A 27,680-nucleotide genomic window follows, 5' to 3' on the forward strand; every position below is an offset into this window, starting at 1 on the left:
AAAAAACCAGCAAACACAGTTCTGTGAGCGAAAACCTTGCTAATGAGAGGTCAGTGAAGAATAGCCAGACTGGTTAGTACTGACAGGACGGCAACAGTAACTCAAATAACTACACCTTACAACCATGGTGTGCAGAAGAGCATCCCTGAACGCACAACATAAGGCCATATGACATAGGAGCAGAATTAGGCTATTTGGCTCATTGAGTCTGCTCCACCACTTCATCATGGCTGATCCATTTATTCCTCCCCACCCCACAGCTCCCAATCTCCTGACATCTGTCCATATCCCTTCATGCCCTGACCAATCAAGATTCTATCAACCTCTGCCTTAAACATACACAAGGATTTAGCTTCCACAGCTGCCTGTGGCAACAAATTCCACAGATTCACCACTCTCTGGTTAAAGAGGTTCCTCCTCAACATGTAAAACCTTGAAGTGGACAGATTGCAGCAACAGATACTGGTGTGCCCAACAGATGCACCTAATAAAATGGTCACTGAGTATATACCACAGAAACTTTAAAACTCTGTTCCAAGTGCAAAGGACATTGTCAAAGTACGTGTCCTGTATACAACCTCGAGGTTCATCTCCTTACAGGCAGTCACCTGAAACACGATGAACTCCAGAGTACAACCTCGTGGGATTTAACACCCAACATTAAGATCTGGAATGAAAGGCACGATGTCACCGAAAACAGATGGGTTAGCATTACTTGTTCAAGCAGAGAGTAACCACTGACACCGAACGCATTTAATTAAGGCATGGAATGAATAAGGCTAAATTCAGTGAAGTTATTGTTACTTTCACTGAATCTGTGATTCGACTTACAAGTACAGCTATATGTGATTTACCATGGATATTACTGATTTTTTTTGTCAAAGTATTAACTCACTGAAACGTGGTAGAATTTAAGGGAAGTTTGGGAAAGGCTTCCTCTTTTACTTTAATGAACAAAACTTAAGTCCTTGATTACATCACATTCCCCAAACTGCAAAACCAGGCTTGTATAGTCTGCCAATACTTCAGTATGAACACATTCCCGATGAAGGATTCTGGCTCACAGAACCTGCCGAATTTTTAATTTTTGCTCTGATTTCATAGAAACATAGAAAATAGGTGCAGGAGTAGCGCCTGCACCGCCATTTATTATGATCATGGCTGATCATCCAACTCAGAACACCGCCCCAGCCTTCCCTCCATACCCCCTGACCCCCCTAGCCACAAGGGCCATATCTAACTCCCTCTTAAATATAGCCAATGAACTGGCCTCAACTGTTTCCTGTGGCAGAGAATTCCACAGATTCACCACTCTCTGTGTGAAGAAGTTTTTCCTAATCTCGGTCCTAAAAGGCTTCCCCTCTATCCTCAAACTGTGACCCCTCGTTCTGGACTTCCCCAACATCGGGAACAATCTTCCTGCATCTAGCCTGTCCAATCCCTTTAGGATTTTATACGTTTCAATCAGATCCCACCTCAATCTTCTAAATTCCAACGAGTACAAGCCCAGTTCATCCAGTCTTTCTTTTCACCGCCTGCTGTACCTGCATGCCCACTTTCAATGACTGGTGTATAATGACACCCAGGTCACGTTGCACCTCCCCTTTTCCTAATCAGCCACCATTCAGATAATAATCTGTTTTCCTATTTTTGCCACCAAAGTGGATAACTTCACATTTATCCACATTAAATTGCATCTGCCATGAATTTGCCCACTCACCCAACCTATCCAAGTCACCCTGCATCCTCTTAGCATCCTCCTCACAGCTAACACTGCCACCCAGCTTCGTGTCATCCGCAAACTTGGAGATGCTGCATTTAATTCCCTCATCCAAGTCATTAATATATATTGTAAACAACTGGGGTCCCAGCACTGAGCCTTGCGGTACCCCACTAGTCACCGCCTGCCATTCTGAAAAGGTCCCGTTTATTCCCACTCTTTGCTTCCTGTCTGCTAACTAACTCTCCACCCACACCAATACCTTACCCCCAATACCGTGTGCTTTAAGTTTGCACACTAATCTCCTGTGTGGGACCTTGTCAAAAGCCTTCTGAAAATCCAAATATACCACATCCACTGGTTCTCCCCTATCCACTCTACTAGTTACATCCTCAAAAAATTCTATGAGATTCGTCAGACATGATTTCCTTTCACAAATCCATGCTGACTTTGTCCGATCATTTCACCGCTTTCCAAATGTGCTGTTATCACATCCTTGATAACTGACTCCAGCAGTTTCCCCACTACCGACGTTAGGCTAACCGGTCTATAATTCCCCGGTTTCTCTCTCCCTCCTTTTTTAAAAAGTGGAGTTACATTAGCCACCCTCCAATCCTCAGGAACTAGTCCAGAATCTAACGAGTTTTGAAAAATTATCATATTTTCAAATATTTCATATTTTCATCATCTGATTTTCCTTTATAGGTAAAGTAAGCCGACTGATTGTAAAATGCATAGCTCATGTGGGAAATTACTTTTAGATAAAAATAGATGGGGAACTACTTTTATTATAATTTTTTTAAGCACACGCTTTGGATCGTGGTGAATTCATTTTAAAATTCTTATTGGAACAGCAGCTCCCAGGTAAGCCAATGTAAACTCCCACAGGCACAAGGTAATCTCTACACAAGTGGTGTCATTTGCAGTCACTGCCGTCTCATCAGCATTTTCTTTTCATCAAGAAACAGATTAAACCAGGTTACAGAATTTCATTCATTCAAGGGTCTAGGATAAGCAGAAACTGTCAGTCATTTGTACCTGCAGAGAAAAGAAATGTCCTGAACTATGTTTTGCCACCTTTGGATGCTCCATTTAAAATGTTCATTCAAAGCCTCCGGCATAACTTTTAATTCCACTTCTCACTCCACATACAGGATATGCTGCCTTGTCCGATAAGCATTTCCAATAGAAAAGTACAACCCTTCCACCCGCGACGGCTGCACCAAACACAATGTCGATTTAAACTAAATCTTCTCTGCCCGCACCTGATGCAAATTCAGAATCAGGTTTACTATCACCGGCATGTTGTTAACTTAGCGGCAGCAGTACAATGCCATACATGACAGTACGGAAGATACACTGAATTACAGCATGTATAATAGGATATACAGTATATATCAGTCAAATTAAGTAGTGCAAAAAAAATAGAAAAGTAGTGAGGTAGTGTTCATGGGTTCAATGTCCATTCAGAAATCAGATGGCAGAAAGGAAGAAGCTGTTCCTGAATTGGTCAATGTGAGCCTTCAGGCTCCTGCACCTCCTCCCTGATGGTAGCAATGAGAACAGGGCATCACCGAGGACTGATGAGGGTCCTTAATGATGGACACTGCCTTTCTGAGGCACCACTCCTTGAAAACATCCTGCATACTACGGGAAATATATTCCTCCATTCCCTGCATATTCATGTATCTAAGAGCCTCTGAACCACCATTGCATATCTTAGTTCAGTTCAGGGGGTTCCAGCCTTTTTTGCGCCATAGACCAATACCATTAACGAAGGCGTCCATTGTTCACAGGTTGGGAACCCTTAGGTTAGTTAATTAGAGAAACTGTACAGTAACGGGCCCTTTGGTTCCAACGAGCCAGTGCCCAAGTGACCGATTAACCCAGTAATATGTCTTTGGACAGTGCGAGGAAACGGGTGCACCCAGAGGTCACGGGAAGTACTCGCTAACTCCTTACAGACAGCGGGCAGACTTGAACCCATGTTGCTGGCGCTGTAATAATGTTATGATAAGTGCTTCGCCACCAAGTTGCCCCTATCAGCTTCCAACAACACCCCGGCTGCACATTCCAGGCACCTCATCGGTACCTTTTAAAAAAAAACTTGCCCTGCGCATCTCCTTTAAATTTTCTCCCCCTTACCTTAAATACAAGTCCGGTAGTACCATTTCTATCCTGGAATAAAGACTGTCAACATTACCAATAACATTTCTTTTTATATAGATATATATATATATATATATATATATATATATATATATAGTCACCCGATAGCATGAATATTGATTTCTGCCTCGAGATAAAATCTCCTCCCCTCTACACTTCTTCAATTTCCCATCCTGGCCTCTTGCCTCTCTCGCCTCCCCCTAGAGCCCCTCCTCCTTCCCTCTCTCCTACAGTCCACTCTCCTCTCTCATCAGATTCTTCCTTCTCCAACCCCTGATCTTTTCTTCACCTATCTTTAGCTAGCCTCCTTACCCTCCCACACCTACTTATTCTGGTGTTTCCCCCCTTCCTTTCCAGTACAGATGAAGTGCATCAGCCCAAAACATCGACTGTTTATTAATTTCCATTAACGCTGCCTGACCTGCTGAGTTCCTCTAGCATTTTGTGCGTGCTGTTCAATCGTATTTCCTTTCATCTCCAGAGAAAATAATCAGTCCAATCCTTCTTATTCTAATCCAGGTGGAATCCTGGTAAATCTCTCTGCATCCTTTCCAAAGCTCCCACATCCCTTCTGTAATGAAGTACCAGAATAGCACATGATACTCTAAGTGCAACCTAACCAAATTCTTATATACATTCAGTGGCCACATAATAAGGTACCTGCTGTAACTAATAAAGCGGTCACTGAGTCACGTCCATGGCTGTAGCCCATCCACTTCTAGGTTCGATGTATTTGTGTTCAGAGATGCTTTTCTGCACACCACTGGTGTAACGTGTGGTTATTTGAGTTACTATCGCCTTCCCGTCAGCTTGAACCAGTCAGGCCATTCTTCTGACCTCTCTCATTAACAAGGCATTTTCATCCATAGAACTGCCACTCAGTTTTTTTTTGTTTTTTTTGCTCCATTCTCTGTAAACTCTGGAGACTGCTGTGCATGAAAATCCCAGGAGATCAGCAGTGTCTGAGATACTCAAACAAACTTGTACGAGACCAACAATCATTCCGTGGTCAAAGTCACTTAGATCACGTTTGTTCCCCATTCTGATGTTGGTCTAAACAACTGAACCTCTTGACTATGTATGCATTGGGTTGCTGCAACACGATTGGCTCATTAGATATTTGCATTAATGGAGTGCACCTAATAACGTGGCCAATGGGTGTAGCTGAAGCAATCTGTATTAAAAACCTTCAATATTTTATTTCTGTAATGATTCATAGACCTGTAAAAACAGTCATACAATGGAAAGTAAATTTTCTTTAACCAAAGAACTACTTTCAGAAGCAACACAAAGCACTTAAAAAGTCAGCTGGATATTAAAAAATAAATCGAAGAGGTACCCTGATGTGCTTACCCTCGACAACATAAACTTTAGTTAGAGGAAAACTGATACCCCTGGCCATCTCTTCAATGTTCAACTTCAATTCTCCCTCGGGTAGTGGAGTAAATTTATCAAACAGTGGCGCAATATAATCAGCATAGATAGTTACCAACACCTGAAAAAAGGAAGGGGGGGGGGGGAGGGAAGAAAAAAAAACAAAGAATTATGGCAAATGCTTCACAATTAGTTTTAATTATTACATTTGTCTAACCGAAAGCATTTACAAGCATTTATATTCTTTAATACAGCTTCTGCAGATTGGCTTATTAACGACCCATTCCCCAGAATATTGGCAGTCTCAATGGAATAACACTTTAATTTCAATCTCAATAAGAAAAGTTCACACCACAAACCAACATGGCTACAGCATTTGATCTTAAAAAGTTTATTCAAATCTTCAGGAAAACCGCAAAGGAATATTAGAACTTGAAATGCAGCTGTTTCTTGCATATTTGGCCAAATGAAAATGAAATGCAACTAGGCGATAGAGGGGAAAAATTCAGAGTGGATGAACGAACTACCTCTGGGGACTTTAGGGTTTGAAGCACAAACTAGCAGCAGCATTTTCCATTTATCCATACACTAAATCAACCAATTCTCCTTTTAAAATTAACAAAATTAATCTTAGTTTCTTAAACCATGCCATGTATTGCTAATGTGCTGCATTTGTCTACATTATAATCAGAATCAGTATTAATATCATTGGCATGTATTTTGAAATTTGTCGTCTTTGCGGCAGCAGAACAATGCAATACATGAAAGAGAAAAAAGCGTGAATTAAAGTATATATATATATATATATATATATATATATATTAAATAGTAGTGTAAAAATAAAGAAAGTAGTGAGGTAGTGTTCATGGGTTCAACGTCCATTCAGAAATCAGATGGCAGAGGGGAAGAAGCTGTTGCTGAATCGCTGAATGCATGCCTTCAGGATGGTAGCAATGAGAAGAGGGCATGTCCTCAGTGATGCCATCTTTTTCAGGCATCAATTCTTGAAGGTGTCCTGGACAAAAGCACTTTGAAATTTATTGGACATGAGCACTTGAAACTTGTCACCAGGTCACGATCAGATTTAACATGAATACAAGAAGGGAGAAAAGGCATCCCACCAATTGTACTTTAGTAGATGCAGCTGGAGATGTGAACCAGTTTAAGACTGAGCCAGATTTATGTCCAGCAGCTGGATAAATATTGTACAGATTTTCACAAGCTGCCACTTGAATAAAGATGGCAAGATTTTCCTTTTCCCCATTGAATTATATTCTATCACTTAAATCCTCCGGAAGGTTTAGAAAGGAAACTGGATGTTTCCAAGCAGAAGTAAGAATAAGCATTATTAGGTACTCACCAGAGAAACAATTAAAGTGAAGAGCCAGGCATAGATGAAAAAATAATCTCCACCAATTTTAATAATATACAACAACAGCGAGGTCACAGGCAGCAAAATGCATTGAGTTACTGCAAATTTCTTCAAGGCGTCTTTAAAAAAGAACCCCAAAGTCTGCAGAAATTAAAGACAATAGGTTACAACCCAGCCCAGGCATCCAGAACACTGAACAGCCATAAAAACAAACCTTTGTTCCAGCAGATCTGAACATACTGAATCCTGAAGGGTCTCAACCTCAAATATTAACTGTCCATTTCCCTTCATAGATGCTACCTGGCCCAGTGAGCTTCTTCAGCATTTTGAGAGTCGAGCAAATTAACACCATGATTTCAGATGGGCATTACCTGCATGTTTAAGATCTCTGCAGCAACAGTGAAAGTGGCGTCACATGTAGATAGGATCATAAAGAAAGTTTTTGGCACATTGGCTGTCATAGGTCAAAGTATTGAGCACAGAAGTTGGGATGTTATGTTGAAGTTGTACAAAATGTTGGTGAGGCCTAATTTGGTGTATTCTGTGCAGTTTTGGTCACCTGCCTACAGGAAAGAGGTAAATAAACTTGAAAGAGTACAGAGAAAATTTACAAGAACGTTACCAGAATTTGAGGAGACGAGCTACAAGGAAAGATGGAGTAGGTTACAACTTTATTCTCTAGAACGTAGAAGATTGAGGAGAGTTTTGAAAGAGGTATACAAAATTACCAGAGTACAGATAGGATAAATGCAAGCGGATCTTTTCCACTGAGGTTGGGTGGGGCTACAACCAGAGGTCATGGGTTAAGAGTGAAAGGTGAAATGTTTAAGGGGAACTCGAGGGGAAACCTCATCACTCAGAGGGTGGTGAGTGTGGACCTGCCAGTGCAAGTGGTCGATGCGATTTTGATTTCAACATTTAAGGGAAGTTTGGATAGGTATATGGATGGGTGGGGCATGGAGGGTTATGGCCTGGGTGCAGGTCGATGAGACTAGGCAGTTTAAATGGTTTGGCACGGACCGGATAGGGCGAAGGTCCTACTTCTCTGCTGCAGATTTTGTCCAAAAATCTGTGCTGTTTAAAATACAAGAGTAAAAATTCACTTCCTTAAAACCTGTGGGGTTCTATTTTTGAAAGTAAGGACTGAAATTTCACTCTGACATAATTAACAGCACACAGTGACAAAGAAAGAACACTTGGGCTGCGTCCAAGATAAACACCCACTTGTTCCAATGCTACAATCCTGACATGCAGATATATCACCAGACCTTCACTATCACAGTGTCAAAGTCTTGCAACACCCTATCCAAGTATCCTTGGATTCACCACTCTCTGGCTAAAGGAATTCCTCCTTATCTCCATTCTCAATAGATGCCTCGCTATTCTGAGGCTGTGTCCTGTGGTCTTAGATTCCCCCACCATGGGAAACATCCTCTCCACATCCACTCTATTGAGGGCTTTCAACATTCGATAGGCTTCAATGAGGTCGTTGAATTCCAGTGAGTAGAGGCCCAGAGCCATTAAACATTCCTCATATGACAAGTCTTTCAATCCCAAAATCACTTTCGTGAACATCATGGCTAGGGTTGTTGGGGTGTATTCTGAAGTTGGGGTATATAACAAATATTAATCTCAACAGCAATGCAACCAACCTTCACATCTGAATATGGATTGTTTAAGTTACATTGAAAATGCAGCTTGGAACAGAAGATATCCAATTGACTTGAGATGTCTGTATATGCATGAATGCAATCAACACCCCAAAGCATGACCACAACTCAGAGACCACAGTAATTAACACTTACTTTGGGTGCAAAGACCGCAGTATTTTTAAAAAGTGTTATGAGGGCATTGTGACTTCAGAAATTGGCCTGTTATATTTCTTCTTTAACATAAAAATGTGCTGTAATGTTGGGTCAGTGAAGTCTGTTTTTCTCTCTTTCTTGACTCCAAAGGCTGCCAGCTTGTGGGTGCCCCAAATAAAGACACATGACTTTTATACCTACCAGCTGCATCTCTCTGGTGACTTTGTTCACAGATATAATAGGGTCACGTGCCATTCATTCCAGCATTTAGGGGTACAGATAGTTCAACTCATCTTTTGAATAATGGTAATCAGGCCAAGCATTTAAAAAAAAAAAGACATCCTGGGGGAGAAAAATCACTGCAGCTGGAACAAAGCTTAAAGTTAATTGTTTTGTCATAAGTTACAGTACATGAATTGAGAGATGCTTTCTATCATTATAGTTAGGAGCTGTCAAAATGCCAGACAGGTTGGTCCATTTCTCAATTATACAGAACAATAGTAATTTGCTCAAAGTGCCTTCAAGTAGTAGACGTGGTATCTGAAAGGCCCTAAACAGCCCTGACTTTTGCCAATTGACCAGTCCCAGTCTGTCTGTGAAACAGTGAACCTAGACCTCAATAAACTCACAAAAATCATTCAAACCAACCAGGACCTGTGGATTCCTCTCAAGCCCCCAGTCATCCCAACTTGGAAATGTATTATTCCTTCTTTGCACCAGGGTCCAAATCCTGAAATGCCCTAGCCCAGGGGTCGGCAACCTTTTTGCCTCTGTGGGCCGGATTGCGTATTAATGAGCCGACGGTGGGCCAGATAAATGCCATTAAAAAACTTTGAAATATGGGAATTATCCATTTAAATACATCTAGTTATGTTTTGCCTCAAATTAATGAATAACGCATGCTAGAAAATCATTTGTGCTTAAGGTTGCCTACCCCTGCCCTAGCCAATAATACTGCAGGGCAGCAGCTTGGTCCTCTACTTCCTCAAAGGCAATCAGGGATGGGAATAAATACCTTTCACATATCTTTCATAAAAGATAGCACAACAATTTATGGTACCAGCGATGCGGGTTTATTTCCTGCCACTACCTGTTAGGAGTTAGCACATTCTCCCTGTGAGACGAGTTTCCTTCCACAATCCACAGACATACCGGTTAGTAGGTTAATTGGTCGTTGTGAATTGTTCCCTGTTTAGGCTAGGATTAAATCGGGGGATTGCTGAGTGGTGTGACTCAAAGGGCCTATTCTGTGCTGTATCTCAATAAAAATTAAAAATAAATTAAATTATTTAAGTACAACATTAAAATCTATTACCTGCTACATTTCATGCTAAGCAGCAGAAGAATTAACAGACACAAAATGCTTTTCTATGGAAAGGAATAAAGAGTCCTCATTGCGGACCCTTGATCTTAGCCTGAAACGTCAACATCATTTCCATATACGCTGCCTGACCTGCCAAGTTCCTCCAGCATTTGGTGTGCATTACAGTTCTTACATTAATGACAATGCATCCTGCGGTGCAATAAACCCTGCATTCCAGTACTATAAATCCCTCCCACTACATCGGGGTTTTTTTTAAGCCATGGACCCCTACTGTTAACCAAGGGGTCCGTGGACCCCAGATTGGGAATCCTGCTCTACATCTGTACACCCAGACACAGTCTCTTGTGTTCTTTAAGAAATGCCTTGGAAATACTTCTTTGCCATGACACGCCCGTCAGTTCTACGAAACTGCTTAGATAGCTTTACAGTCAAATTTGCTTGACAATCCACTTGTGAATTATTGGGGATATTCCACAATAAAACAGGCATATTTATTACTTGTGTGTTATTAGATTTGTTACTCCCCACAACAAAGCCAGGGTTAAAGTTGCTTCTTCTCCAATTACAGCCAAACATGGCAAATGCACTGATATGCAACTATCGCCTTGACAACAAGGATTAATCAATATCCAATTGCTTCTCTAACTCAGGTCTTTTAAAGAAATCAGTCTTCCAGGGAGAAGTGAAGCCATCCTATTTAATTACAAGCTTTCTCTGGGGATATTCATTTCTTTGGCAGCTGACTTGAATAAAAGATGTGCTGAATCTGATCACCTAACTACCTAAAACAGCATTGATATTCGACCTTCAAGGAAATCTTCAAAATTATTCGGAACTAATAGACATAAGAAAATTGGTAGATGCTGGAAATCCAAAGCAACACACACACACCCAAAATGCTGGAGGAACTCAGCAGGTCTGGCAGCATCTATGGAAATGAATAGATAGTCAACGTTTCAAGAGGAGACCCTTCTTCAGGACTGGGCGTTACGTTCCGGGGGATAACGATACAGGAACTGGAGTAGTGTGGAACTACCAAAACCACATTTGTAATCAGAAAACACAAATGTAATGATAAGCTCCAGAACAAATGATTGCTACATCCCAGGTAAGTAATGTCCAAAGTTCGGTCTATGGAAGCGTCTGTTGTAGCTAGTGGCACTGACACAGCTAAAGTTTGGAATAAGTGTATAATACATATTAATAATGACTCATTAACTGGTTTGCTCTTCAATTGATTTTCCTGTAGGTTACAGCCTAAGCTGTGGTCTGAGAGTATGTTCTTTCACTTACTGAAAGTGAGGCAGTTAATGAGGGAATGTGTGAAATAAGTGTTACACTGTGCCAAGGTTTGTTGGTTTAAACCATGGGAATTGCAACATGTACCCTACCACCAAATGATCACACTGGTTTAGGACATAGAACAGTACAGCACAGGAATAGGCCCTTCAACCCACAAAGTTGTGCTGAACCAGCTAAAATGTAAATTAAACCCAAAAACTAATCCCTCCTCCCTACAACATCCATATCCCTCTGTCTTCCTCATATCCATGTGTCTAGCTGAACGTCTTTTAAGAGCCTCTGATGTATTTGCTTCTACCACAATACCAGGCAGCACATTCCAGGCATCCACCACTCCAAGTAAAAAACTTACCCCTCACATCCTCTTTGAACCTATCCCCTCGCTCCTTCATTGCACACCCTCTGGTATTAGACATTTCTACCCTGGGGAAAAGGTACACCCTATTCTACCTATGCCTCTCAATCTTATAAACCTCTATCAGATCTCCCCCTCAGCCTCCCCCACTCCAGAGAAAACAAACTAAGTTTATCCAGCCTCTCATGCCCTCTAAACCAGGCAGCATCCTGGTACACCCCTTCAGCACCCTCTCCAAAGCCTCAACGTCCTGCCTATAGCGGGGTGACCAGAACTGTACGCGATACTCCAGATGTGGCCTAACCAGAGTTTTATAAAGTTGCAACATAAACTCTTGACTTTTGAACTCAATGCTTCAACTAACAAAGGCAAGTATTCCATAAGCTTTCCTAGCCAACCTATCGACCTGTGTACCCACTTTCAAGGAGCTATGAACTTGAAGAATTCTTTGTAGAGAACTCTTGCGGAAGTGATCAACATCATCACATCCCAAGAAAATGTCAATAAACAAAAAAATACAACCTAATTTATTATTAAATATTTTAAGGTAATTATTTAGACCCCATAGAAAAGGTTAGAAAGTTTGTCCACTCCATAATAATAGCTCATATTAAATACTTCATAGATGATAATGGCACTACAATCCAAACATATTCAGGACAGACCTGTTGATTGAAACCGTGTTTTTCTTCGATGACGAAGGTGTTGTAGATGCTCCAGGGGAGTCCTGTGGTTGCACTGAACAAGGTCGCCAGAAATAAGAATGTCAAAGATTGGCTTATCTGTTAACGGCAAGAAATGAAACAGGTTTTTTTTATTGCACACGACAAACAAGCTGCTATTGCAATGATCCGCAAGAGATGGAAGCACTTCAGGTAAGAAACATTCTACGATCTACAAGGCGCAGAAAATAAAAACTAGGCAGAACAGTTTAGCATGGACTAGATGGGCCAAAGGGCCTGTTTCTGTGCTGTAGTGCTCTATGATTCTATAAATGTGATATGGAAACTGCAGAATCCACAAGTTCCAGTGCTGCTCCAGCTATATCTACAGCTTCTGCCCTTTACCCTTTTTACTCTTGGGATTTCTAACCTCTCTCTCTGGACCAGATCAAGGCTGCTTGCTCCCACAACCCCAGACCTTAAACTTACTTGTTTCTGCAGCAATACCCCACATACCAAACCAAGCACATCAAGAATTGTGCACTGGATAGAAAAAATAAAAGTTACTGAGGTAAAACACCACAGGCATTATTTAATGGAATAATTCCAACTTTATTTTTCAAAAAAACAAAGTTTAAAGGAAATTCTATTATCAAAGTGTATGTCAAGCAACTCAGCCAGCTTTCTAACATTCCTGCTTGCTACACCCACAAACTGAATATGCCGATTAACTTTTGCAAATAACCACAATTAATAAAATTCAATATTACTTTTCCCAGTTTTGCCAACATTCTTCAGAGCTTGGTTACTTTAAAAAAAAATCCCAATTTTAAGTGAGGCCTTAATCATCTGTGCATAACTTTGGAGAAAAAAAAACTAGCCACTGAATTCGCTGCAAGTACAAATCAATTGAAATATTTGTTGAAGCTTATTTAAAAAGTAAATGCAATGGTCGAGTAAGGAGAAAGAAATGGTCAAAGTGATAAAAGTGGTAAAAGTGACTTTCTATACTACTATACAGTATATTGACATAGCGCAGAAGACAACCTCTTTGGGCCATCTCAATTTGCCATATTGAGTTAAATTGATTTGACAGCACTTGGCCCATATCCTCTAAATCTCTCCTGTCCCAATGTGTTGTGTCCTAACTGTATCTGCCTCTACTACTACCACTGGCAGCTCATTCCATATACCCACCACCCTCCGTTTGGAAAAGCTTGCTCCCAAGGTCCTTTTTAATTTTTTCCCCCTCACATTTAGAGTCATAGTTGAATGAGCAGAATTTGACCCATCAAGTCTGCGTCACCATTCCATCACAGCTGGTCCATTTCCCTCTCAGCCCCAATCTCCTGCCTTCTCCCCTTAACCCTTCATGCTCTAATAAAAGAATCTATCAACCTCTGCCTTAAATAGAGCCAATGACTTGGCCTCCACAGTCGCCTGTCCACAGAATCACCACTCTCACTAAAGAAATTTCCTTCTCTCCGTTTTAAATGGACGTTTCTTCTATTCTGAGGCTGTGTCCTCTGGTGCTCAACTCCCCCACCATAGGAAACAACCTCTCCACATCCACTCCATCAAGGCCTTTCAAGATCTGGTAGGATTCCCACTCATTCTTCTAAAGTCCAGGGAGTAGAGGCCCAAAGCATCAAATGCTCCTCATAATAAGCCTTTCAATCCCAGAATCATTCTTATGAACCTCGTTTGGACTCTCTCCAATGTCTGCATATCCCTTCTTAGATATGGGGCCCAAAACTGCTCACAATAGTCTGAGTGAGGGTTTATATAAAGCCTCAACATTACATCCTTGCTTTTATATTCTAGTCGTCTCAAAATGAATGCTACCATTGCACTTGCCTCACTCACCACCGACTCACCTTGCAAGTCAACCTTTAGGGAATCCTGCACGAGGACTCCCAAGTCCTTTTGCACCCCAGATTTTTGAATTTGCTCTTCAAAGATTGTCTGCCTGTTGTCAGCAGTCACATAACCAGGAGTTGTGATACGCACCAGCTGCTCGCACGATCATCCACCACCTGCTGCTACGGCTTCACGTGACCCTGATCAGGGAGGGGTTAAGCAATTGCTGCACATTGCCCAAGGGTGACCTGCAGGCTAGCGGAGGGAAGGAGCACCTTACACCTCCTTTGGTAGAGACACATCTCCAGCCTGCTACCATATAGGAGGGAGACTGAAAATCTGACTGAGTGGTATCACAACAACCTCTCACTCAGCAAGACTAAGCAGCAGATTATTGACTTCAGGAGGAAACCAAAGCTCTTGAGCCGATCCTCACTGGGAGACCAGGGGTAGAGAGGGTCAGCAACTTTAAATGCCTCAGTGTTACTATTTCGGAGGACCTATCCTGGCTCAGCACACAAGTGCAATTACAAAGAAAGCACGGCAGGACCTTTATTTCCTTAAAAGTTTGCAAAGATTCGGCATGATATCTAATGATTTGACAAAATTCTATAGCAGTGTGGTGGAGAGCATATTGACTGGCTGCATCACAGCCTGGTATGGAAACACCAATGCCCTTGAACAGAAAATCCTACAAAATGTAGTAGATATGGCCGAGTCCATCACAGTAAAACCCTGCCTCGACATGGAGTGCTGTCACAGTAAAGCAGCATCCATCAGGAACCTAGCCAGGACATGCTCTCTTCTCACTGGTGCCATGAGGAAGGTGGTACAGGAGCCCCAGGGCTCCCACCAGCAGGTTCAGGAAAAGTTATTACCCCTTAACCATCAGGCTCTTGAACCACTGGGGATAACTTCACTTGCCCATCATTGAATTGTTCCCACAACCTAATGGACTCACTTTTCAGGACTCTTCATCTCATGTTCTCGATATTTATTGCCTGTTTATTATTAATATTATTTTTCTTTTGTACTTGCAAAGTTTGTCGTCTTTTGCATATTGGTTGTTTGTCCACTCTGTTGGGTGCAGTCTTTCATTGATTCTATTATGGCTCATGGATTTACTGAGTATGCCCACAAGAAAACAAATCTCAGTTGTACATGGTGACATATACGCACTTTGATAATTCACTTCGAACTTTGACGCACCAGAAAGACAGTCAACTCCTTTAAAGAAAGGAAAGATTGGAGGTAAAGAAAGGAAAGATTGAACAGATTGGAGGTAAAGGAGACCGAGAACAAATGAATAGTAAAAATGATCATTGCCCAAGATGTCTAACAATTTATTAAAGTGGGAATGTGATAAATGTCCCATTTTCTAACTCAGATGTTAATAGATTTACCTTAAAGCATAAGCACCTTTTATAAATAACACAACCAGATCCTTAACTTTCTGCAACTAGATTAAAATCCAGCAGGTTCTTAAAAATAAGGGACTGAAAAAAGGAGACCAAAAGGAAAAGAGATGAAAACCAAGCTGCCACTTGTACAAAGCAAACAGTAGCTAGGCGTAGGTCCGTCATTAGGTTCTGTAGATTCACACTGCACTGAATTTGATTTGAGTGCACGTATTGTTAATGCCTTCACTTTTCTGTAAGCTCCAGCCCAATAATATGTACAGCAGCTGCTCAAGTAAACAGTTGCCAGAAAGCAGGACGCATGAAGGTCTTAGAGAGAGAACACCTGTATGGCAACAGCACAAAGGGTTTATTTTGAATAAAGCCCAGCACTAAGGCTAACTAGATCTGTTCCACACCTGTTGATGGCTCTGACTCAAAAGCCATAGACCCAAGTATTGTTGCAACCATCTTCCACTCTTAAACTATCCATTTGAGACAGAGACACACAAAATGTTTTAAAAAAGCCTGCTTAATCAGTCAGGAATCTTGATGTTACACTCAGTGGCCACCTTATTAAGTACACCTGCTCAAAAATGCAAATATCTGATCAGCCAATCATGTGGCAGCAACTCAAGGCATAAAAGCATGCAGACATGGTCAAGAGGTTCAGACCAAACATCAGAAAGGGGCAAAAAAATGTGATCTAAATGTGCGTGAAATGGGCTGCCGGCAATGGTGGTGGAGGCGGATACGAAAGGGTCTCTTAAAGAGACTCCTGGACAAGTAGATGGAGCTCAGAAAAAGAGCACGCTATGCGTAACCCTAGGTAATTTCTAAGGTAAGGACATGTTCGGCAAAGCTTTGTGGGCCGAAGGGCCTGTATTGCGCTGTAGGTTTTCTGTTTCTAAGTGACTTTGACTGTGGAAGGATCGTTGGTGCCAGAAGGAGTGGTTTGAGTATCTTAGAAACTGCTGGTCTCCTGGGATTTTCACACAGAACAATCGCTTGAGTTTACAGGGAATGGCGCAAAAAACCAGTGAGCAGCAGTTCTGTGGGTGAAATGCTTTGCTAATGAGAGAGGTCAGAGGGGAATGGCCAGACTAGTTCAAGTTGACGGAAAGGAGACAGTAACTCAAATAACCACACGTTACAACAGTGGTGTTGCAGAACAGCATCTCTGAATGCACAACACATCTAACCTCGAAGTGAGTGGGCTACAGCAGCAGCGGCAGAGCAAACTGGGGTCCACTCTCATACCTAATAAAGTGGCTACTGAGTATACACCCTCAAAACAAAATAAATATCACAAAAATGTTATTGCAAATAACAACGTTCAGTTTATCAGCAGCAAGAAATTGAAATCAGTATTCAACTTGTGACAAACCAGGCACAAAACATATTCAATTTAATTCATGTCTGGAGCTTGATTTGTCATTCAGCGTTGCAAACTGTTGTTCTATCAAATAGCACTTACCTCATACTCGGGTCCCAGCCCAAAACGCCCCATGATATTTCCCGACACTTTCCAGAGAAAGGGAATTCCTCCCAACAACAGGATAAGCTGTAAAGAGAGCAGCAAAGTTAAAACCAGAACCTATAAATATATTCACAAAAATGATTCCAGGATTGAGTGGCTTATTATATGAAGAGTGTTCAATGGCTCTGGGGCTCTACTCACTGGAATTTAGAAGAATGAGGGGTAACCTCATTGAAACCTATTGAATGTTGAAAGGCCTTCATAGGGTGGATGTGGAGAGGTTATTTCCTGTGGTGGGAGAGTCCAGGAACAGAGGACACAGCCTCAGAATAACGAGGCATCCTTTTAGAACAGAGATGAAGAGGAATTTCTTTAGCCAGAGAGCGATAAATCTGTGGAAATTGTTGCTACTGGCAGCTGTGGAGGCCAAGTCTTTACATATATTTAAGACAGAGATTGATAGATTTTTGATTGGTCAGGGTATGAAGGTATACAGGAGAAGACAGGAGATTGAGGCTGGGGGGGGGCGGGGAGGGGGGAATGGATCAGCCATGATGAAATGGCAGAGTAGACAATGGGCCAAATAGCCTAATTCTGCTCCTATTATCTCATGATCGTAATTTTACTCCAGGTACTCAACCCAGACTTGAGGCACGTAGACAATGGTTACAAGCACAAAGATCTTTCATATGTTCTGGAACACAAAATAGTACAGCACAATACAGGGCCTTTGGCCCACAATGTTGTGCCTACATTTAACCTACTCCAAAGTCAATTTTACATTTCCTTCCTGTGTAGCCATCCATATGCCCATCTCAGAGTCAATTAAATATCCCTAATGTTTCTGCCTCTACCAGCACCCCGGTAGCTCATTCCATGCACTCACCACTCTCTTAAAAAAAACCTGTGATATCCCCTCCTGTCCCCATATATTCCTCCAATCACCTTAAAATTATACCCTCTTCTGTTAGCCATTTCCACCCTGAAAAAATGGTGTTGGCTGTGCACGCTATCAATGCCCCTCAACTTATACATCTCTTCAAGCCATCTCTCATCCTCCTTTGCTCCAAAAAGCTCTAGCTCACTCAACTTTTCTTTGTAAAACATGCTCTCTAACCCACACAGTATCTTGTTAATCTCCTCTGCACCCTCCATGTCTTTTCTATGATGCAGCAACCAGAACTGAACACAATACGGAATATGTGGAACTTAAACCTCGTTTTTGATGGTTATCACCAATCCAACACAAACAAGTAAAACTATAAAATAACCCAAATCCAGATTTACTGATCAACTGTCACTTAAGTCCAATTTCTCTCTACTTTATTTCAAGAATTACATACCCAGTTGAAGTCCAAAGTAGTTTTAAAGCCAAATACATCTAATTTTACAACACAATATATCCAGTTTCATGAACACACCAGAAAATTTCTATTTAAAAGAGAAGTCAACACTAACTCCATTTCTCTCGTCACAAGTGCTGCTTAGCTGCTGAATACTTCTATTTTTAAAAAAGTATTTCTAGCAACAGCAGTTCTTGTTTGACCTTCAGCTCTCACTTATGACCTGCTATATGTGAAATAAAACTTAGCTAATCCAGGAAAATGTAAAGGATCAAAGGTTCATTTTATTATCAAAGTATGTACACAGAACACAACTCTGAGATTTGTCTTCTCCAGATAGCCATGAAATACAGAAAATCGTCAAGACATCAACTCTGCAGATGCTGGAGATCCAGAACAACACGAAGTGTTGGAGGAACTCGGCAGGTCAGGCACCATCTTTGGAGGGGAATAAACAGTCAATATCTTAACGGGGGACCCTTTATTAGGATTGGAATGGAAGGCAGAAGGTGCCAGAATAAAGTGTGGGGAGGGGGGAGGAGTATAAACTGCAGGTGATAGCTGAAGCCAGGTGAGAGGGCAGGTGTTTGGGGGAGGGAAGAATCTTATTGGTCAGTGTAATTCTACAGTCAGCTGAAATGGTTTTACGCACTACTCACCGTTCCCTCGATTTCGGAGTACAGCCCAGACCAGAATCCAAAGTTACTTTTATCCAGCTGGTAGAGGCGAGATTTCTCAAATGTTTCGGAGTCCATGATCATCCCCAGTTCCTCGGGGACCAGCGTGGTGTGTCTATACGTCTTGCGCTAAACATTGGGAAAGTATATTAGCACAGGGAAAGTCCGCCAGCCCTAATCCCCTCCCTGGCCACTTATGCTTATGTAATGTTCCACAGTAGAACCGTCATTGGATAGAGCAACTTTATGTCCAGAGAACGGATTCTCTGATACAGCCAGAACAAAATGACCTAATCCAGATTTTTAAAACATTACCTGACAATAGCTCAACGGAAAAACCTAACTGACTGCACCACCCCCTCTGCAGGCCTCTCACTATTCAACTGCAATGCCTCAGTCACATCAACTGATTCAGCACAGACTCATGAACCTGGAATCTTGCCCTCAAGACCACATCTGGTAATACATCCACTCACTCAGTGCTGGCAAACTGTGAAATAAATATCTCTCTCTCTCAATAGTCAGGCACGAGGTGGAGGGGGGCACCCGTACAAGAAGAAAATGAACATGCTTGTGAAGACGAGACCCAGGATATGCCATGATGTTGATTGGTACTACGTAGATTAGAAACATAAGGAAAGAGAGAAGGAGGCCAGCAAGCACTCAGAGCCTGCTTCACTATTCAAGATTTTCTGTCTCAATCTTACTTTCCTGCATTGTTCCCCTTGGACCTTCAAATATTCAGAAATCTATCAGTCTGCGATGAATTCAAAGGTAGACATGAGAGCAGAATTATGCCATTTGGCCCATCGATTCTTCACCTCCATTTGATCATGGCTGATTTACTTTCCTTCTCAACCCCATTCTCCTGCCTTTTTCCCATAACCTTTGACGCCCTAACCAATCAACCCCTGCTTATGACTTGGTCTCCACAGTCGTCTGCGGCAATAAACTCCACAAATCTATATCTTGTTGAGATGAAGAATTCCAAATCGGAATCAGGTTTAATATCACCGGCACATGTCGTGAAATTTGTTGTTAAGAGGCAGCAGTACATTGCAATACATAATAATTAAAACTGAAGTGTGTATATATTTTATAAAACGGTTAAATTAAACTAGTGCAGAAAGGGAAAAAAAAGTAGTGAGGTAGTGTCATGGATTGAATGTCCATTTAGAACTCAGATAGCAGAGGGGAAGAAGCTGTTCCTGAATAGTTGAGTGTGTGCCTTCAAGCTCCTGTACCCCTTTCCTGATGGCAGCGATGAGAAGAAATAGAAATAAAACAGAAGGATGGTAGAAATGAATAACTATCACGCTCAGCAGAAAGGCAGTTCTCCATTCCTTCAAATCTTTTTTTTCTGAGACTGGAACCCCACCCAGGTTCTGGTCTCCTCTGCATCCTCTTTGTAACCAGCCTGTTGAGCCTTAAAAACATTTTGGAAGTTTTAATTAGCTCTTCTTCCATTTACATAAATTCTAGAGGAGATGGACTTAGTCTCCTACCATCACCAATCTCCACTGCACTCACTGCACGCCAAGTCCAAGTCCATGTTACTCAGGTACAGAGAACAAAAGTGTACACAATACTCCAGCTGGTGTAAAACTACAGAAATACTTCTATTAGCATGGCACAGAAGCGAGTGCAATGCTTGACAGCACCAGGTTCACCTCCACCACTCTCTGTAAGGAGTTTGCAATGCTCATTGACTTGTTGCCGACTCTCTCCCCACCCCCCCCCCCATTTCATTTTTTACTTAGAGATAGTGTGGAAAGACCCTTTTGGCCACATCACCAATGAACTCACCTACTTAATCCTAGCCTAATCCCAGAACAACTTGCAATGAACAATTAACCTACTGACCGATCTGGCTTTCAACTGTGGGAGGAAATCGGAGCACCCACACGGTTCCCATACAAACTCCTTACAAATGGCATCGAAACTGAATGCCCCAAGCTGCAAAAGCATTGTGTAAACCACTATATTAACAAGGCGCCATAAACAATAATGTGAGATAATCATTTGGATGAGGTTGTTGAAGTAATTAATGCATGCAACTTCAGTAAAATGCCAAAGCAGTGAAGGTGAAACATTCCCTGGGAATGAACGGCTTTAATGTAGGTGGAGTGGGTACTGGATCTGAGCCTGCAGTCATGGAGTTCAGAAGGATGAAAGGGATCTCACTGAGAGAGACTAGAGGTGGTTTTTGAAAGTGATCCCAGGGATGAATGGGTTAATGCATGAGGAGTGTTTGTTGGCTCTCTAAGCCTATACACACTGGAGTTTAGAAGAATGAAGGGGGATCTCATTGAAACCTACCAAATATTGAAAGGCCTGGATAGAGTGGATGTGGAGTTGCTTCCAATAGCGGGAAAGCCTTGCACCAAAGGGCACAGCCGAAGGATATTCGAACAGGGGTTCCCGTGGACTCCTTGCTTAATGGTATTGGTCCATTGCATAAAAAGGCTGGGAACTGCTGCTCTAGAACAGATGAGGAGGAATTTTGTGGTGAATCTGAGGAATTTATTGCCACAGGAAGCTATGGTAGCCAAGTTAAAGCTGAGGTTGGTAAGATTCACAGCAAAGGTTATGTGGCGAAGGCAGGAGAATGGGGTTGAGGGGAAAATAAATCAGCCATAACTGAATGGGCTGAATGGCCCAATTCTGCTGTCTTAGGGAAAGTCGGATACAGAACGGACCAAGGAGAAATTGTTACAGCAAGTTCCTTAGCAGCTGAAATGAGCTGGATCTTCAGGAAACAACACACATCAAAGTTGCTGGTGAACGCAGCAGGCCAGGCAGCATCTGTAGGAAGAGGTGCAGTCGACGTTTCAGGCCGAGACCCTTCGTCAGGACTAACTGAAGGAAGAGTAACACTGCATGTCAACTGAGACCTGCCAATTCAACCCATACCAGATATGACAACTCCCTTATCCCTCTCCATAGACCACTGACCTGCTGATATTTCAGGGTTTAAATTGTGCTTTGGGTAGCTTGTAGCCTCTACAAAGTCACCGACATTTCTAGCCGATTTCCCTCCACCCCAGCTTTCTCAATTTCCAAAAACTTTCAATTGTGCAATTACTTGTGACCTTAGGGTCATGAACATTTCAGAGCGGCTGCAGAATATTCTCAAACGAGAGGGTAAGCAGCCAGAGATCGTGGTGTACATTGGCACATTAGATAAAAAGTGGATGAGGTCCTATGCAGAGAGTATAGGGAGTTAGTAAAGAGGCTGAAGAGCAGGATCTGCAAGGTAAGATTACTGCTAGTACCACATGCTAGTCAGGGCAGGAACAGGATGATAGTACAGATGAATGAGTGACTGAGGAACTGGCACAGGAAGCAGGGTTTCAGATTTCTGGATCATTGGGATCTCTTCTGGGAAAGGTGTGTCCTGTACAAAATGGTCGGGTTACACCTGAACCTGAAGGAGACCAATATCCTTGCCAGCAGGTTTGCTAGAGCTGTTGGGGAGGGTTTAAACTAATTTGGCAGGGGGATGGGAACCAGGGTAATAGGGCCACGGATGGGCAATTGATATACAACTAGATGCGGTGTGCAGTGAGACGGCGAGGAAGGACAGACAGATGATGGGGCAAAATTGCAGCCTGTGGGATGAGTTTAAGTGCCAGATGGGGGTTAAAAAAAAATCAAAAAGGGTGATGAATACACCAGTGATGGTGTCATATTTGAATGCATGCAGCAAACAGAATAAGGTAAACGGTCATGTAATGCAGTTAGAGATTGACAGGTATGACGTTGTGGGCAACTCTGAGTAGTGGCTGAAAGAAGATCATAGTTGGGAGCTTAGCATCCAAGGATACATACTGCAATCAAAAGGCCAGGCAGGTAGGCAGGCGGGGTGAGGTAGCTCTGTTGGTAAAAATAAAACAAAATTAAATCCTTAGAGTGTTGACATAGGGTTGGAAGATGTGGAATCCTTGTGGGTAGAGTTAAGAAACTGCAAGGTAAATAAACCCTGTTATATAGAAGCCTCTGGACAGTAGGCAGGGTGCAGGATATAAATTATAGCTAGAGATGGAAAAGGCATGTAAAAAGGACACTGAGGATATTTCAATATGCAGGTAGACTGGACAAAATTAGACTGGTGCTGGATCCTGAGAGAGAGAATTGGTAGACCGTCACTACAAGATAACTTTTTAGAGCAGCTTGTGCTTGAGTTTACTAAGGGATCAGCTATTCTGGACTGGATGTTGTGTAATGAACCAGACTTGATTAGCGAACTTAAGATAAAGAAACCCTTAGGAGGAATTTGATAGAATTCACCGTGCAATTTGAGGGGGAGAAGATAAATCAGATGTATCAGTAGAGAAAACAGAATTACAGAGGCATGGGAGAGGAGCTGGCCAGGCAGGGATGACGGCAAAACAGCGATGGGTGGAGTTTGAAACAATTCAGAAGGGGCAGGATAGACACCTCTCAAAGTAGTAGTATTGTAAAGACAAGAGGCAACCATAGCTAACAAGGGAAGTCAAATACAGCACAAAAGGAAGAGAGGGCATATAGTATCCCAGAAATTAGTGGGAAGTTAGAAGATTGGAAGCTTTTAAAAACCAACAGAAGGCAACTAAAACAAAAAGGCACAAGGAGAGAAAAAATGAAATTGGAAGCTAAGCTAACCAATAATATACAAGAAGATACCAACTTTTTTTTTAAGATACATAAAGAGTAAGAGGTGAGAGTAAATATTGGACCACTGGAAAATTACGCTGAAGAGGTAATAATGGGGGACAAAGAAAAGGTGGAGTATTTTGCATCAGAGAGCTGGTGATCTCTTTGGAGACTCACCTGGCAGAAGGCAATGGCAAACCACTGCTGTAACTTGCCTCGTACACGATTTCCCAATACGTCAGCGCAGCGTGGAAGGAAATCGTCCACTAACTGGAACTAATTCCGGATTCAACATAGCTTTCCTTTTCCTTCACAGTGGAAGACACTAGTAGTATGCCAGAAATTCAAATGTCAGGGGGCAAAAGTGAGTTTAGTTCTATTATTAAGCAGGTGATTGTTTGAGAAACTGGAAGGTCTGAAGGTAGACATCATCTTGACTAGATGGACTACACCCCAGTGCTCTGAAAGAGGTGGCTAAAGAAATTATGGAGGCATTGGTATTCGTCTTTCAAGAATCACTAGATTCTGGAATGGTTCCAGAGTACTGGAAAATTGCAAATGTCACTCCAATCTTTAAGGAGGGAGGGAAGCAAAAGAAAGGAAATTACAACCCGGTTAGACTGACTTCAGTGATTGAGAAGATGTTGGAGTCTGTTATTAAATACGAGTTTTCAGGGTACTTGGAGGTACATGATAAAATAAGCCATAGTCAGCACTCTTTCCTCAAGGAGAAATCTTGCCTGACAAATGTGCTGGAATTCTTTGAGGAAATAACAGGCAGGATAGACAAAGGAGAGTCAGTAGAAGTTGTTTACTTGGATTATCAGAAGGCCTTTGACAAGGTGCTACACATGAGGCTGCTTAACATGATAACAGCCCATGGTATTACAGGAAAGGTACTAGCATGGACAGAAGATTGGCTGACTGGCAGGAGGCAAAGAGTAGGAATACAGGGTCTTATTCTGGTTGGCTGCCGGTAACAAGTGGTGCTCCACAGAATTCAGTATTAGGACTGCTTCTTTTCATGCTATATGCCAACGATTTCGATGATGGAATTGATGGCTTTATGTCCTATACAAAGGAGCGGAGGGGCAGGTAGCATTAAGGAATCCGGGAGTCTGCAGAAGGACAGACAGATCGGAAGAATGGGCAAAGAAGTGGCAGATGAAAGTGGCGTGGTCATACCCTTTGGAAGAAGGAAGGCAACCATTTTCTAAACAGGGAGAAAATTCAGAAATCTGAGGTGCAAATAAACTTGCAAGTCCTTGTGCAGGATTCCATAAAGGTTAACTTGCAGGTCGAGTCGGTGGTAAGGAAAGCAAATGCAATGTTAACCTTCATTTCGAGAGGGCTAGAATACAAGAACAAGAATGTAATGCTGAGTCTTTACAAAGCATTGGTCAAACTGCACTCAGGATATGGTGGGCAACTTATCTAAGAAAAGATGTGCTGGCATTGGTGAGGGTCCAGGGGAGGTTTGTGAGAATGATTCTGGGAAGGAAATGTTAACGTACGAGGAATGCTTGATTGCTGTGGGCCTGTACTTGCTGGAGTTTAGGAGAATACGAGGAAATCTCACTGAAACCCATCAAATATTGAAATGGCCTAGATAGAGTGAATGTGGAAAGGACATTTCCTATGGTGGGGCAGTTTAGCTTCAGAATAGAGGGTCATCCATTTAGAACAGAGATGAAGAGGATCTTCTTTAGCCAGAGAGTAGTGAATCCATGGAATTTATTGCTACAGATGGCTGTGGAGGTCTTGTTATTGAATATATTTAAAGCGGAGGTTGATAGGTTCTTGATTAGTTAGGGCATCAAAGATTACGGGGAGAAGGCTGGAGAATGGGGTTGAGAGAGTTAATAAATCAGCCATGTTGGAGTAGCAGATCAGACTTGATGGCAAGTGGCCCAATTCTGCTCTATGTATTATGATCTTCACAAGTCATCATCCCAGAGAAAAAGTCTTCGGAAACTGAGAAAACTGGAATGGAGGAAATGGTCCAAAATATAGATGGCTTTCTCCACTGGATCCGTGACAAGACATAGCTGCCCAACACAGTTATGACAGTTATGAAACGACCCAAGTGATTTCTACCTCAACCGCAGTTAGTATCCCATGTCAGGTTGCACATCATCCCAGTTAGTCAAAGAAATCTCCCATCATTCCAAATCCCACTTTTCACCTTCACTTTTCCACAGATTCTGTTTATTCCTCCAGATGTTACATTATCAGTCCAGATGTTTATTCCTCCAGATGTTACATTATCAGTCTAACATTTAAATTTAATACCCAATATAACTGCTCTAATTTACAAAAAATGTTAAAGGAATCAATATAATTGCATCATAAGCAAACACAGGAAAGCAGCATCCATCATCAGATGCCCACTGTCCAGGCTATGCTCTCTGCTGCCAACGAGAAGCAGAAAAAAGGAGCCATAGGTCCCACTCCACCAGGTTCAGGAACAGTTATTCCCCTATAACCATCAGGCTCCCGAACCACCATGGATAACTTCACTCACCTCAAATCTGAACTAATTCCACAACCTATGGACTGACTCTCTCTACAACTCATGTTCCCAATTTTTTTTGTATTTGCACAGTTTGTCTTTTGCACATTGGTTGTTTGTCCATCTTTGTGTAGTTTCTCGCTGATTCTATTGTTTTTCGTTGTACCCACTGTGAATATCGGCAAGAAAATGAATCTCGGGCTACTATATGGTGACATATGCATCCTTTGATAATAAATTTTCTTTAAATTTTACTTTGAACATTGCACATTAAAATGAACCATATTCTTAAAGAGACTTCAAAACTCACAAGTGGCCCTAAGCCACTGTGAGAACCAGTAAGACTACAGAATTCATCCCTTTATCCTAACTTTAAAATACAAAATAACATATACTTCAATTAAATTCAAAGTCTACCCTTAACTCTAATGGATAGAGATTGCAAAGGTCCCTTTCACTCATCCAAAATCTGCAGGGTGCTTGTGATAGTGGGTGGAATTGTTAATTTAAATTTATAGTTCAAACACTGCCGCTTTATCTCCAAATGCCTGATAGACTGTTGCAATGATGGGGGCTTCCTTAAATACCAGAGGGCATGTGTTGAAGGTGAGGGGTAGGGTTTTTTTTTTAACTCAGAGTGGTGGATGCCTGGAATGCACTGCCTGTTATGGTGGTAGAGGCAAATAGAGACTTTTAAGAGACGGTTGGATAGGCACATAGATGCAAGGAAGATAGAAGAATATAGACATGGTGTAGGTAGGAGGGATTAGTATTTGGGTTTTTTGATTTACTTTTTAGCTGGCTTGGTACAACACTGTGGACCGAATGGCTCGCTCATGTGCTGTACCGTTCTATGTTCTAAATAAAAAGGCGCGGCCACAGCCCGGAGGGGAAGTTCCCAGCCCAAACCCCTCTCCGCCCTCACTGGGGGCCCAGGCCTGGCCCTCACTCACCTGCCGCTGGGCCAGGTAGGCCTCCCAGAGGTACACGGCCCAGGAGAAGAGCAACACCGAGTAAAAGATTCGGTTCTCGGTGTTTAATTCTGACACGGCCTCGAACATGGTCCCGGGCAATCTCGTCCACTACTTCTCTTCTGAATGAATTACTCCGCACACGGCTCCTGAAAATCAAGGGGCCGGCTTCTACGTGGACGGCCCCAGATACCCCTGGTTTCTGAACCGGCTTTTCCCCCTTTCTCGCTTTAACTCTTAATTTTATTGATCTGTCCCTCCCTTTTCTTAAGCCCCTCAAACACTGATCTGGCGCTTGGTGCCGGCTGCGCCACCCTTAAATCAGTCCGGGCGGACAGGAAGTTGGAGTGCCAGGAAGCTTCGTTCCAGCGTGGAGGCAGAGTTCCCCCAGTCTCCCTGCAGACAAGAGGAAATGTTCTTAACAAATGCAAAATACTGAGATATTTTTTTAAAAAACACGCCTGGTTGTATAGTGATAACTTAGTACACGAATTAAGACGATTCTATGGTGTCATTAAATCAAAGTAATAAAGTGTGGGCAGAGGTGTGGAGATATGTCTCCGCCAAAGGAGGTGTAAGGTGCTCCTTCCCTCCGCAAACCTGCAGGTCACCCTTGGGCAAGGTGTGGCACCTGCTTAGCCCCCTGATCAGGGCCACATGAAGCCATGGGAGCTGCAGGTGAATGGGCGTATATGAGCAGCTGGTGCATATTGTTGCATGCC

The 27,680-nt window shown here is 42.3% G+C and overlaps 1 protein-coding gene across 1 annotated transcript in view; it reads right to left on the reverse strand.

Moving 5' to 3' along the window:
- The window catches only part of zmpste24 (zinc metallopeptidase, STE24 homolog), a 39,981-nt gene extending 12,683 nt beyond the window's left edge, over nt 1–27,298 (reverse strand). Inside the window, exons 1-6 of the mRNA XM_072246369.1 lie at nt 26,941–27,298; nt 18,823–18,969; nt 16,818–16,904; nt 12,087–12,203; nt 6,624–6,776; nt 5,243–5,384 (exon numbers count right to left, since the gene is read on the reverse strand). Of these exons, the coding sequence (XP_072102470.1) occupies nt 5,243–5,384; nt 6,624–6,776; nt 12,087–12,203; nt 16,818–16,904; nt 18,823–18,969; nt 26,941–27,048 (754 nt within the window). The 5' untranslated portion in view covers nt 27,049–27,298. The remainder of the gene's footprint in view (nt 1–5,242; nt 5,385–6,623; nt 6,777–12,086; nt 12,204–16,817; nt 16,905–18,822; nt 18,970–26,940) is intronic.
- Between the last annotated feature and the right edge of the window lie 382 nt (nt 27,299–27,680).

Source organism: Mobula birostris, chromosome 29, assembly GCF_030028105.1.
Source record: "Mobula birostris isolate sMobBir1 chromosome 29, sMobBir1.hap1, whole genome shotgun sequence".
NCBI classification, from domain to species: domain Eukaryota; kingdom Metazoa; phylum Chordata; class Chondrichthyes; order Myliobatiformes; family Myliobatidae; genus Mobula; species Mobula birostris.